This window comes from Schistocerca serialis, chromosome 1 (genome assembly GCF_023864345.2).
Source record: "Schistocerca serialis cubense isolate TAMUIC-IGC-003099 chromosome 1, iqSchSeri2.2, whole genome shotgun sequence".
Classification (NCBI taxonomy): domain Eukaryota; kingdom Metazoa; phylum Arthropoda; class Insecta; order Orthoptera; family Acrididae; genus Schistocerca; species Schistocerca serialis.
Genome location: NC_064638.1, coordinates 718,924,199 through 718,938,947, shown reverse-complemented (window position 1 = coordinate 718,938,947; position 14,749 = coordinate 718,924,199). Strand labels below are relative to the sequence as shown.

Below are 14,749 nucleotides of genomic sequence, written 5' to 3'. Positions count from 1 at the left end.
GACTATGAAGATGTGTAAAGTTTCTTTTGAATACCTATAAAATTATAGCGATAGCGGATCTCAAAAGGGCCAGTTCAGAGCTCATCTACTGCGTGCAGTGTAATTTAATTAATTCTCTCGCCCAGAACATTTAACTTGGCCACGTCAAAATTTTATTATCAATACTTACCTGCGTGCTGAATGCACGTTTAAATTAAGAGCTTCATCGGCCATCAGCCAAAGAAGCTATAAATTATTATGTAACTTGAAGTGGTGCGTTACTAGCCCAGCGGCTAGGCGAGAGAACCGATTTGATCAGGCGTTCCCTTCGCCGTCCGCACCGCGGGTTTATATATAAGGACGCTGCGCGAGGAAGTAAGGCCCCAGTTCTCTCCAGACGCTAAATGACATGCCATCTGTGTCGGGAGCCGCGTCGCATCAGTGTCACTGCTACAAACAGTCTCGGGTGCCGTATTAAGTTACTAGAGATACGCGGAACCATGAAAACATTTCATGTGAAGTGTTAATTCTGGAATGATTTTCATTATCTAGCTTCAGTTTGCGTATTGTCGCGTTTTCACGTGCCGTCGCGGGACAGACATTCTACCAAATATTTAGCGTGGCGTTTGATGAAGTATTTTCATCAAATTATGGCGAGCATTCCTTTTAACATTTAATTCGGACATTTATAGTTGCATCAGCGCATTAGACTCTGAACTGCTCTGTTAGATAGGTTGTAGGGATACTTGTGTTTTTTTATCAGTGAATTTCAGAATATACTCAACTATTTTGGAATACCGTTTTTGATTAGAAATCCATGACAATCTCCTAATTCCTCAGAGCTATAAGCTGCAGCTATAATGGTATCTCAATTGAAGTGGGCGCTAGGATCTCTAATTACTGGCTCCATGTTTTATTAAATCACTTTCTGGGTGCGAAGAAGTAAATAGAGAGCCAGTGTTGAGAACGGCGAAAGACAGAATTAACAACATTCTAAAAACCTGAAACTGATTCAACTTGCAAGCATTTATCCAGCAATCAGCAGATTTAATTAATTTTTACAAAAACTTAACCGCCGCCCCACATATGGTGCATCGGCCGGGAAATCAACTAAGTGAAAGTGATTTTTAACTATTCGGATTCGCGAGTGAAATGCGACACGCAACTGAGTATAGAACAGTGAATGTGTTACGTGTGCACGTGGACGACGCAATTGGATTAACAACGCATCTGGATTGACGGAGCTGGCACTGAGTCTAGCGGTGCTGCCGGCATCGCGAGAAGCCAGTCTCGCCGCACCGCAGTCGTCCGCTGGAGCAGCCGGCGCAGAGCCTGCAATTGCGGGCCACGCAAACACACAACAGCCGTCGGAGAGCCGTCTGCAGTTCAACGTGCCACGTCGCATCAGGAATCCTGGTACACCGCGCCGGCAACGCCATACGTCGTGCAGAAGGAACTAAGTTAAGTGGAAAGCTATTAAAAATTTTACTAACCTGCACTAAAAGACTGTCGGCGATGGAACCGCCAAAAGAAACTGAATTTAAACTTAAATTAGAACCTATGTCTGTTGAGGGAATTGTAAATTCAGACAACGGTTCAAGTGTAAACATGCATGAAAATAGTAATGTTAAAATGAAAAATGAAGTATTGTCTCCTGACAGTAGTGTGCGAAAGGGCAATGATTCAATAATAGAGACCCCTGTAGTAAAGCGGAAAGTAGAAATTGTAAATTTATTGGATGATAGTTTCTCTGATGAATTAAAAATGAAACAGTCATCAGAGATGGTAGAGTTTAAGAAGGAGAAGTTAGATATGACTAATCAGTCAGAAGTTTCATTTAGTTTTGATGATTCTGGTGTTGGAGCTAGTTTTTCGTCGCCTGAGTGTGATAAAAAGCCAGCTAGTGAGCAACCCAAAGATGCTGGGGCTGTTGATCTAAATGTTATATTACAAGCAATAGCTGCCAGTCAAACAAATTTTAATATGCGGTTTGAGGCAATGAACAATAAATTAGAATCCAATAATGCTGAAATGTCAGCCAGTAATGCTAGAATGAATGCTGAATTAAAGTCTGAAATAAGTGAACAGGTCAAAAGCAGTAACGCTGAATTAAAGTCTGAAATTATGGCCAGCCAAACAAATTTTAATAAACGATTGGAGGTAATGGACGATACCTTCAAGGCTGGTTGCAATAAGTTGAAAGAGGATCTAGACAGTTTGAATTATAAAATTGATTACAATCATGAAGATATTAAGAAAAAGGTTGCTCAACAGTTTTCTGAAATGTATAAAACAGTTAAATCCGAAGTTGCTGAGGTTCGCAAAGACTTCCAAATGGAAGATGCGAAGCTGGAGCACAAGTTAACAGAAAAGATCGAGGCGGAATCTGAACTGTGCTCAGATAGATTTAAAGATGTTAATATCAAAGTAAACATATGTCAAGCAGAAGTAGATGCAATCAAAACTGATACTACTCATATTGTGCAAAGAGTAGATAATGTTGAAATGAAAGTAGAAAATATCAGTACTAACATTGCTAACATTGAGAGTAAAGTAGCTTCAGTAACTTCTGGTAATGGTAGTATACAACAAGTTGTAGCTGCAAACGCCGCTTTTATCGGGTGTCGGCAGTTCTTGCGGTTCGATCCAGATAAAAATATCCATCCGCTAGATTTCTGGAACGATTTTGAAGATGTGATTCCACCAACTTGGTCTGAACGAGAGAAAATCTCATTTATTAGAAGTCATTTAGCAGGTGACGCCATGCTTTGGTCAGCTGATGTTATGTTAAAGTGTAAAACATTAGCGGAATTTAAAACAGCTTTTATTAATGAGTATTGGTCTAGCAATAAGCAAAATGAAGTGTTGAGAGAATTTTGGAGTGGGAAACGCTTCAATGCAGGCAAGGAATCAATTAAAGAGTTTGCTAGGTCATGGATTTCACGTTTGTCACATTTGGCGGAAAAGCTAAAACCAGAAATGATTATACTAGGTCTTGAAGCCAAACTGCCATGGTATTGGCAAACTAGAATTATATCAGCCCCTAGAGACAATCTGGATCGTTTCATTGAGTATTTGGAACGTGTAGAACGTGTTGCTGCCAATGAGGAGCAAGCACGTAATAACCGAATTGCCAATAACAATAATAGTAATTTTAGGAACGAGCAAAATGGCAATGTAAACATAAGAACAGTAGGTGTTCGCCATCCTAAGAGAGGTAGGAATTGGGGAAATAATTATCAGAACCAACAATGGCATCCAAGGGATAATAATTTTGTTCCAAACAGAAATATGCATGTAAACAACAGTACGGAAAGTAATGCTGTGCCAGTCAACTATAATGAAAATAAAGGAAACAGTAGTAGGCCGAGGCAGGAAAACTAGTTCCCGTCTATGAGGACACTGGCGCTCACCAGGCGGTTACTTTTCCTAAGCCAGTAGTTAAGGGAATTGGTAAGACAGATCAGAATACTCAAACTGAACATGTGGATGAAGTGTCGGTAGCATCTAAGGATACAACAGAAATATTAGATCACTCACAGTATTTGATAGATACTGTGTTAGAGACGCTTTCTAAGTGGGAAGAGAAAGAGAAGGCGCAGCAGTGTAACGATAGGGACGAGCTACAAAATACTGAATTGTCAGGTGAAGAAGCAGAAGAAATTCATGCTTATATTTACGATGAGAATGATGTGCTCTTATCTAAAGTGCCTGTGCAGGATGTTGATAATGTACTAATAGATTTAGGACAGGAGATAAGTGAAAATGTAGAGGGTAGGCTGTTGAGGGTCGATGAACCCAGTAGCTGTGACCAGTTGTCACTTGAGAAGGAAACCGACGATAATGGTAAAAGTGGTTTAGCTGTAACTAGTGTTATGCCCGGTCTGGAGACGCAGAATCGCTCAGACTACAGTAATTTGTGTCATGTTCAGCAAACTAAATGTAATGAAGTCGTGCGGTGTTTCGATTTAAAATTAATAGACCGACTGGAAAAGGCAGCTGAAAATGTAATTCAGGAAACCCCTACACACTGTGACCTAAATGTAATGAAGACAGATGTCGATCACTTTAGTTGGAGACAAATCCAAAAGGAACTACTAGATGAATTTGAGAAACTACCTGTACAACCTAGAATAAGCCACCCTATAATAATAGTGAATATGTTGGGTATCAATGTACGTTGTCTCTTAGACAGTGGAAGTGAGGTGAGTGCAATATCTCAGTCCTTCTTTGATGCATTATCTGGTAAAGACAAGCTTACAGTAATGAGGGTATCAGGACTAAGGATAATTGGTGCTACTGGCAAAGTGTCAAAAATGGTAAAGCAAGAAGCTTTACTGCCCTTTAACATTAATGGTAATTTAATTGATCATCCATGTTTAATTGTAAACAATCTCAGTATTGAGGTTTTAATTGGCATAGATTTCTTGTCAAAATATCAGAGTGTTGTTGACTTTGAAAGAAGCCAGTTAAAAATGGTCTTGCCAATAACCGGAGTAATTACAGTCCCTTTTAGTGATAAACATGTAGTAACTGATGATGGAACTTGGGAACTGCCTATACGAGTTCTGAGAAATAGGAGGTATTGGGACGAAGGTGTTAATCTTAGTAACAGTAAGCTGAACACAGAAGAAGAAGAAGAAGTAATTATTTTAGACAAAATAAAAGCTAAATTGCAGGAAATCTATAAGATTTCAGACAAGCAAAAGGAAGAACTGAGACAGGTTCTAAAAAGGCATCATGAAGTATTTTCAGATCGACGTGGCGTGGTCAAAGGTTATGAATGAATGCTGTAGGGAGGAGGTTGTTCTGTAACCTCTACACAGTGTGGCAGCTGTGCAGTCCCAGCTGTGTGAGATCTTCTTTCCCATTTTAGATCTCACTCATTCTTCCTCTTTCCTGTCCTCAAAAATTTCGACCTCTTCTTTCATACATTAAATTTTCCGGTATGGTTATCAATACAGCATTAAACCAATAAATGCTGTAGGGAGGAGGTTGTTCTGTAACCTCTACACAGTGTGGCAGCTGTGCAGTCCCAGCTGTGTGAGATCTTCTTTCCCTTTCAGGTCTCACTCACTCTTCCTCTTTCCTATCCACTAAAATTTTGGACCTTTTCTTTCCAAATACTAAAATTTTCCGTTATGACTATCAAGCCAGCATTAAGCTAATGAATGCTGTAGGGAGGAGGTTGTTCTGTAACCTCTACACAGTGTGGCAGCTGTGCAGTCCCAGCTGTGTGAGATCTTCTTTCCTTTTCAGGTCTCACTCACTCTTCATCTTTTCTATCCACAAAAATTTCGACCTTTTCTTTCCAGACATGAAAATTTTCTGTCATGGCTATCAAGCCATGAGTTATGTAACCATTCTATCTACCGATTAGTGAAGTAAAATACCTAATGTGACAGACCTAATAGTGACAAACAATAGAGAAGTATGACGTAATTAAGATACAAATGTATTTGAGTAACAATTATGTATAGTACCCTGGTAATATAGTAAGTACAAAGTGTTGTTTTATTGGAAATGGTCCACCAACAGTAATTTAAAGAGATATATGAATTCATGTACAAGCAGTATCTGAAGTGGTAGTGAAACCTAGTGTATGCATTAGAGCTAACTAAGAAATAGTAAAAGAGATTGCTTAGTGTTAGGAAAAATATGCAGATAAGTTGTAAGATTACACTCACCTGGTGTAGCAAGGAATGGCAGCGTAATAGAATTGAGTAGTGTTTGTGGTTGAGACGTGAAGGACACGTCCCTGAAGTATTTATAAGGTGGGAGCTGGCCATTAATTTAGTGTAGTGTGTGACAGGATACACCTACACGTATTGAGGTTATGAGTTGGAGGCGTGAATGGGACCATAGGTACCCTTATGTTAGATGAGACAGAGCAGCTCATGGTGTCCTATAGGTTTAAGGAATTTAGCATTACGCTCGTCCATAATTACTTGATGCACTTTAGTGGTAGGTCTGAGAGAGACTACCTGAGGTTTCAGCGTCCGATCGAGTGGAAATGGATTGCCAAGTGAGCAAACTGATCAGCTGCAATACACTTAGAATATGAAATAAATATGCTATCCTATGCTTTAAATATTAATAGAGTGAGTGTTAAATAAATACATACACTAGCAAAGTAAATAAGTAACATAATGGCAGACGTAAAACATTATTTTAGCTCAGCATAAATACACTTCAAAGTAAGTAAGTACCTAATTGCAGATGTGGAACTGACAACAGCAGAGGACCAATAAGTGGATTTAGTAGTCAACTAAACGTAGTGTGTTTTGAACACTCACAACTGTACTATTACCAAAAGTTACTCACATGTACAAAGAAGCTGAGAAAACAACCACTAATCATACTCATACTAACTCTAAGAATAAGGTAATCAAAGATGAGTCAGTTAAGTGCTTAACATACAAATGTATCAGGAATGTACCGAGCATTGGTTCAGTGTTCCGGCCCAGAAATAATAAATTCAGATTAAATATGATTCATGATTGTATGCCTTGAACATTAATTTTCTCTAGTACGTGACTAACGGCGCTTTGAGCCATTTGTTTACCAATTTTATGACAGTTAAGTAACCGTGAGAGTAATACTGAAAAAGCTCGGTTAACTTTGTTCCAGCAAAATATTGGAGGATAAAATGTATATATCCCCATTTCATTGTGACCCACCCTTAGATATTAAGTGAACAGAGTCTGAGGCACTCTTTTTGTTTGTTCTACAGGACAAACCAGATAATGGCAGCCTGGTAGCTGCGTGAAAGCGTGGAGTGACGTGGACACAACTCACAGTGACCCCTCCCCTTTCCCCCATGTAATTTAGAGAGAACGTGAAGGACGCACACCATAGCAACTTCCCCTCCTCTACCCTTGTGAATGGTAGTGTAGGACGCCAGCCAAAGCGGCTACAACCACGTGTGTAAAATTTGTGAACTTTTCTTTCAGGTTTAGAAAAGACTGCTAAGAGATAATCATCTGTTTATGTATCATGTTATTTTCTTTGAATTTGTGTATGTAAAAATGTATTTAATGTATTTAATGGAGCTAAGATTTTCATAATTTTTCAATTTGTATGTGTTTGTTTGTCTAAGGCAATATGTATGCCACAATATTTCATTGACTTTGCTTAAAATTTTGAGTAATGACATTGTTTAAAAAGGCAGTGAACATGCCCACAATTTAAATAATTAATGTAGGTAATCAGTTTTCTTTAATGTTTCTACAGGTTTATATTCCAATTTTGATTTTTTTATAGGGAGTTAAACTGTACTCTTGCTTCCCCTTTTGTAATTAAATTTTTTTTTCATTCATTAACATTCATAAACAAAAAATTTAAGTAGAGGGTGATGTAGGGAAGCAGCCTACTCACGCTGTAGTAAATTCACATCAGTTTCCATTGTGTGCCAGCCAGTCTGCTGTAACTAGCTCTGACGTCATAAATGTTGCGCAATACCTTAAAAATCAAGCAAATGACCTAAAACTTTTCTAGCATGTCAGGAATAATACTAAATTAATGTGTGTTGAATATCAGTTCGATAACTTAAGTCATTTTCGAAATTTGGACGTTTTTCTGAAAAAATCATTGGCGCAACAGAAAAGAGCTAGAGACTTCAAAATTTATATTTAGATTCATCTTTCATAATGATTTAATAAAAACAGTACTTTGGATTTCACAAATTAAGATTTTAGTGGAAATTCATGATTTTCTGGTTTTCATCTCAAAACTGAAGGAAGCAAGATAGATTAAGTAGGCTAATAAATAAGGCTAGGATGTTTAGATTTAAATAGGTTGGAGGTCCGCTATGACTATGAAGACGTGTAAAGTTTCTTTTGAATACCTATAAAATTATAGCGATAGCGGATCTCAAAAGGGCCAGTTCAGAGCTCATCTACTGCGTGCAGTGTAATTTAATTAATTCTCTCGACCAGAACATTTAACTTGGCCACGTCAAAATTTTATTATCAATACTTACCTGCGTGCTGAATGCACGTTTAAATTAAGAGCTTCATCGGCCATCAGCCAAAGAAGCTATAAATTATTATGTAACTTGAAGTGGTGCGTTACTAGCCCAGCGGCTAGGCGAGAGAACCGATTTGATCAGGCGTTCCCTTCGCCGTCCGCACCGCGGGTTTATATATAAGGACGCTGCGCGAGGAAGTAAGGCCCCAGTTCTCTCCAGACGCTAAATGACACGCCATCTGTGTCGGGAGCCGCGTCGCATCAGTGTCACTGCTACAAACAGTCTCGGGTGCCGTATTAAGTTACTAGAGATACGCGGAACCATGAAAACATTTCATGTGAAGTGTTAATTCTGGAATGATTTTCATTATCTAGCTTCAGTTTGCGTATTGTCGCGTTTTCAAAAATGGCTCTGAGCACTATGGGACTCAACTGCTGAGGTTATTAGTCCCCTAGAACTTAGAACTAGTTAAACCTAACTAACCTAAGGACATCACAAACATCCATGCCCGAGGCAGGATTCGAACCTGCGACCGTAGCGGTCTTGCGGTTCCAGACTGCAGCGCCTTTAACCGCACGGCCACTTCGGCCGGCTTGTCGCGTTTTCACGTGCCGTCGCGGGACAGACATTCTACCAAATATTTAGCGTGGCGTTTGATGAAGTATTTTCATCAAATTATGGCGAGCATTCCTTTTAACATTTAATTCGGACATTTATAGTTGCATCAGCGCATTAGACTCTGAACTGCTCTGTTAGATAGGTTGTAGGGATACTTGTGTTTTTTTATCAGTGAATTTCAGAATATACTCAACTATTTTGGAAAACCGTTTTTGATTAGAAATCCCGGACAATCTCCTAATTCTTCAGAGCTATAAGCTGCAGCTATAATGGTATCTCAATTGAAGTGGGCACTAGGATCTCTAATTACTGGCTCCATGTTTTATTAAATCACTTTCTGGGTGCGAAGAAGTAAATAGAGAGCCAGTGTTGAGAACGGCGAAAGACAGAATTAACAACATTCTAAAAGCCTGAAACTGATTCAACTTGCAAGCATTTATCCAGCAATCAGCAGATTTAATTAATTTTTACAAAAACTTAACCGCCGCCCCACAATACAAGTGACAGGCCTGGAATATTGGAATGCGCTCGACACACAATTGTGACGGAAAGTAACCAAGTGAGGGGGCCCAGCATCAATGTGCGACATGCGCTACGGAAAACTGAGCTGCTGTTAGCGCGTACTTCAGGCTTCATGGAACAATACCGTGAAGTGAGGAGTCTCCACAAGTGGGCAAAATAGTATTTTCTCTTTTTTGTCTATAAGCTTTTTCATTGCTATAGCACCATTTTAACGTAGTGAAGTCCAAGCAATTTAAATTTCATGCAGATCAGAGGTTTAAGATAAAACTTAAATATAGATGACAGTGTGAGAAATTGCATTTCGCAAGAAGGCACGTAAATACCAGTACCTAAACATTTCCTCTCGGCGGAGCATGTTCCTGTACTCAACACTTGTCTCTGCTGGTGGTTCAGGACACGGCGGTTGTACTTCCTCTTCAATGTGTTCCTCCTTTTGTTCACAAGTGCAAGGCTGTTTCTCAGTTATCCGATCCTGTTCAGTTTCGGACGGAATATTAACGTCCTCTTTTCCAACGTCTGCACTAACACCTTCGCCAGCCATCTCTTTTGTCGCGACGCAAGTGCAAATTTCTTCTCTGTCACTGGGAGCAAAAATGTCAGCTTTCTTTTCACTCGTTTCTGGCTGAATACCCTCTGTTTCCAAATCCATATCGCCAGAATCTTTTTCTCTGCGAAAACAAACAATACATTTTGATAATTATAACAGTGGCACCAGTAAAATAATATTTCTTACATGTTCTTCTAATTACAGCTCCTCAATACGAAATCTGTATTATTTGTACCATACATATGTAAATTAAAACTAGCGAAACTGCCAAAAGGTAGTTACACAGAAAGCTTTATGAAACGATTGACAAATACAGGGGAGAGGAATACAGTAGAAGAAGAATGGGTAGCTTTGAGAGATGAAACAGTGAAGGCAGCACAGGATCAAGTATGTAAAAAGACGAGGGCTAGTAGAAATCCTTGGGTAACAGAAGAAATGCTGAATTTAATTGATGAAAGGAGGTGATATAAAAATGCAGTAAATGAATCAGGCGAAAAGGAATACAAACGTCTTAAAAATTAGATCGACAAGAAATGCAAAATGGCTAAGCAAGAATGGCTAGAGGACAAATGTAAGGATGTAGAGGCATACATCACTAGGGGTAAGATAGATACTGCTTACAGGAAAATTAAAGAGACCTTTGGAGAGAAGAAAAGCCACAAGTACGAATATCAAGAGCTCAAAGGGAAAGCCAGTCCTAAGCAAATAAGGGAAAGCAGAAAGCTGGAAGGAATATATAAAGGGTCTATACAAGGGCGACGTACTTGAGGGCAGTATTATGGAAACGGAAGAAGACGTAGATGAAGATGAAATAGGAGATATGATACTGCGCGAAGAATTTGAGAGAGCACTGAAATACCTAAGTCAAAAAAAGACCCCAGGAGTAAAAAACATTCCATTAGAACTGCTGATAGCCTTGGAAGAGCCAGCGATGACAAAACTCTACCATCTGGTGATCAAGATGTATGAGGCAGACCAAATGCCCTCAGACTTCAAGAAGAATGTTGACTGGAATACTCTCTTTCAAATCCTGAAGATGGCAGGGTAAAATACAGGGAGCGAAAGGCTATTTACAATTTTTACAGAAACCAGATGGCAGCTATAACAGTCGAGGGACATGAAAGGGAAGCAGTGGTTGGGAAGGTAGTGAGACAGGGTTGTAGCCTCACCCCGATGCAATTCTATCTGTATATTGAGCAAGCAGTAAAGGAAACAAAAGACAAATTCGGAGTAGGTATTAAAATCCATGGAGAAGAAATAAAAACTTTGAGGTTCGCCGATGACATTGTAATTCTGTCAGAGACAGCAAAGGACTTGGAAGAGCAATTGAACGGAATGGACAGTGTCTTGATAGGAGGGTATCAGATGAACATCAACGAAAGCAAAACAAGGATAATGGAATGCAGTCGAATTAAGTCGGGTGATGCTGAGGGAATTAGATTAGGAAATGAGACACTTAAAGTAGTAAAGGAGTTTTGCTATTTGGGGAGCAAAATAACTGATGATGGTCGAAGTAGAGAGGATATAAAATGTAGACTGGCTACGGCAAGGAAAGCGTTTCTGAAGAAGGGAAATGTGTCAACATTGAGTATAGATTTAAGTGTCAGGAAGTCTTTTCTGAAAGCATTTGTATGGAGTGTAGCCATGTATGGAAGTGAAACATGGACGATAAATAGTTTAGACAAGAAGAGAGTAGAAGCTTTTGAAATGTGGTGCTAGAGAAGAATGCTGAAGATTAGATGGGTAGATCACGTAACTAATGAGGAGGTACTGAATAGAACTGGGGAGAAGAGGAATTTGTGGCGCAACCTGACTAAAAAGAAGGGATCGGTTGGAAGGACACATTGTGAGGCATCACCAATTTAGAATTGGAGGGAAGCGTGGAGGACAAAAATCGTAGAAGCAGACCAAGAGATGAATACACTAAGCACATTCAGACGTATGTAGGTTGCAGTAGTTACTCGGTGATGAAGAAGCTTGCACAGCATAGGGTAGCATGGAGAGCTGCATCAAACCAGTCTCTGGACTGAAGACCACAACAACAACAATAATTACACATATCACATAATTTTCCACCTGACTGAAAACTCTCATCCAACCTCATTTCAGAGCCATGGGTTAAACGTAAACGTTCATCTGGTGATAATGTAGCGTAAGATAAGAAGTTTGAGTCCAGGTTTTCATCATTAACTCACATTTAGTGTATAGCAATAATTCACCATAGGCCGTTTCTGACAAGGAAATAACCAGGCAAATTTGCCGTACTCAGAATTTCATTGAAACTTCCTGGCAGATTAAATATGTGCGCTCCACCGGAGCTCGAACCATAGAACCTCGTCTATGCTTTCACTGACTGAGCCCTCTAGGCACGCTCCGACAAGGCTCCGGGTTCGAGTGCACACAGTTTTTATGTGCCACGTAGTTTCAAAACACACGTCGCTGCGGAGCGGAAAATTAATTCTAGAGAATTAATTGATAGACAAATTGCAGCATATTATCATGGAAGTGTAATCATCCAAAAAAGTATAACTTCGGATGAGCTACATGAAATTTTATAAAGCGATACTCTTCACTTTAAATACTGCATCAATTGTGAGATTTAAAACTTTTCCGGCGTACATATTGTTCCAAGAAATTTTGGGCGAACTGCTGGATGTTTGTAACTTCCTGCCACAATATTTCGGCGCAGAGTCTTCTCGCCATCTTCAGGTGATCACCATAAGATGGCCAGAAGACTCTGCGCCGAAATATTGTGGCAAACATCCGGCAGTTCGCCCGAAATTTTTGGAACTTTATCAATTGCTTGCCGAATAATATAAGCTGTATTCATAGACTTCTACGTCTACATACATAATCCCCAAGCCACAGTACGTTGTATGGTGGAGGGTACATTGTACCCATTCCCTTTCCTGCTCCATGTGCAAATCGAGCGGGGAAAATAGTTCTGTCTTTATGCCTCTAATTTCTCTTATCTTGCCTCCGCGGTCCACACGCGAGATGTACAGTGGTGGCAGTCGAATCATTCTGGAGTCAGTTGCAAATGCCTCTTATCTAAATTTTCCCAATATTGTTTTGCAAAAAGAACGTCGTCTTTCCTCCAGGGATTCCCACTTGAGATCACGAAGCATCTTCGTAATTCTCGGGTGTTGATTGATCCTAATGATAACAAATCTAGTAGCATGACTGAACTGTTTCGATGTCTTCCTTTAATCTGATCTAGTGGGGATCCCAACACTCTAGCAGCACGCGCTGGCCAGCCTAAAGAATGGGTCGCAGTGGTGGTCTATTCGTACTCTCCTGTATAGATGAGCTACACTTTCTTACAATTCTCTTAATAAACTTAAGCCGAGCATTGGCTTCCCCTACAACTGACATTATGTGCTCGCTCCATTTCATATCGCTTTGCAGCATTGTACCTAGATTTTTTACCATCGTGACTGTGTCAAGCCTCACACCACTAATGGTTCAAATGCCTCTGAGCACTATGGGACTTAACTTCTAAGGTCATCAGTCCCCTAGAACTTAGAACTACTTAAACCTAACTAACCTAAGGACATCACACACATCCATGCCCGAGGCAGGATTCGAACCTCCGACCGTAGCGGTCGCGCGGCTCCAGACTGTAGCGCCTAGAACCGCTCGGCCACCCCGGCCGGCTCACACCACTAATACTCTGTTCGAACATTACGTGATTGTTTCTCCCAATGAATTGCATTAGCTTGCATTCTTCTACATTAAGAGAAAGATGCCATTCACGACACCAACTTCTATCCCAGTCATCTTGTATCCTTTTGCAATCACTCAAAGATGACACATTCCCGTACGCTACAGCGTCATCGGCAAACAGTCGCAGACTACTGCTCACCCTACCAGTCAGATCTTTTTTGTATACAGAGGGCAAGAGCGGCCTTATCACACTCCCCTGAGGTATCGCCACGTGATGGTACCTGAGAAGAAGTGCAGCGTATGACCAGTCAGATCGTGAGAGCAAATCAACCTTCTTTTGATTTATAATTTGATTGGTTCTTTATTGATATTCGGTCGCTTGATTATTCAGCCATCTTTTGTATTCATATTTACAGAAAATGCACACTTAGAATAAAAGAGTTAATTAAGGTACTGAACAGAGGAATAAGAGAAATAAGTATTCAAACTCAAGTTTTATAAACACAGAACACTACCCACTTCGCCGTACAAAATTTTAAACGATGTAGACTGCAGTGGTCAAGGTTTTACATAGTTTATCATTTAGACCGCTTCTTCCAAGCCATATTTTAAATCAGCAGACTTATTTATTACCGGAGCTTGCCTGTGCAAAATACAGTGAGTGCTGGTGGTTCTTGTAGCTACCTGCAGTATACATGACACAGCTCCCATCGTTTTTTCTGCGATGATTGTAGCACCATCTGTGCAAATATCAACAGACTTCTCCCAACTGATGTCATGTTTTATAATGAAATCGTTAATACAATTGAATATATCTTCTCCTGTTGTTTTGCTCATGAGTAAATCTTCTTGTTCTTTTATCAAACGTATAACGAACAGATACTAGTAGTCTTGTGACATCTGTGGATTCATCCATTTGCAGTGCATACTCTCTGCAGAGCCTTAGTCGGTAAATTAACTCCCTCTCTATGGCAGCAGAAAGATCTTTGATCGTCTTGAAATAGTATTATTAGGTAATTATGGTTAATTGAAATCCAGAAAAAATAAAATACCAAATATTTGACAGAAATTCCATGTGCAACCTGCTGAACAGTTTGTCATTTGAAGTATTACTTATTGTTAACAAAAAACACATTCATACATAATATTTTATCGTTGTCCATTGCAGAGCTTCTGACTGCAAACCATAAGCCACATTTGTTTCCAAAACTCATGAGATTAGGCCTACGGGTGTAAATTTTAGTACCAACTACCTTATTTTAAAAACTGCTGTCAACCTCAGAAAGCCATTTTAAAACGCAGGAAAAACATCCGAGTGTAGGATGGTATAATTCAAGTTACCAAATCTGGTTCTAAAATATAGGCACATGTTCCACCAAATTCTACAATACAATTACAAGCAAACGGAGATTAATAAACACTGGGGAATGGAAGATGTTCCGCTTTGT

The 14,749-nt window shown here is 39.7% G+C and overlaps 1 protein-coding gene and 1 long non-coding RNA gene across 2 annotated transcripts in view; one reads left to right on the top strand and one right to left on the bottom strand.

The window, feature by feature from the left end:
* The window catches only part of LOC126481267 (USP6 N-terminal-like protein), a 284,510-nt gene that overhangs the window by 28,402 nt on the left and 241,359 nt on the right, over positions 1-14,749 (bottom strand). Inside the window, exon 12 of the mRNA XM_050104896.1 lies at positions 9,418-9,756. Coding sequence (XP_049960853.1) covers positions 9,418-9,756 — 339 coding nt within the window. The remainder of the gene's footprint in view (positions 1-9,417; positions 9,757-14,749) is intronic.
* The window catches only part of LOC126481283 (uncharacterized), a 302,682-nt gene that overhangs the window by 97,197 nt on the left and 190,736 nt on the right, over positions 1-14,749 (top strand). The window lies entirely within an intron of this gene.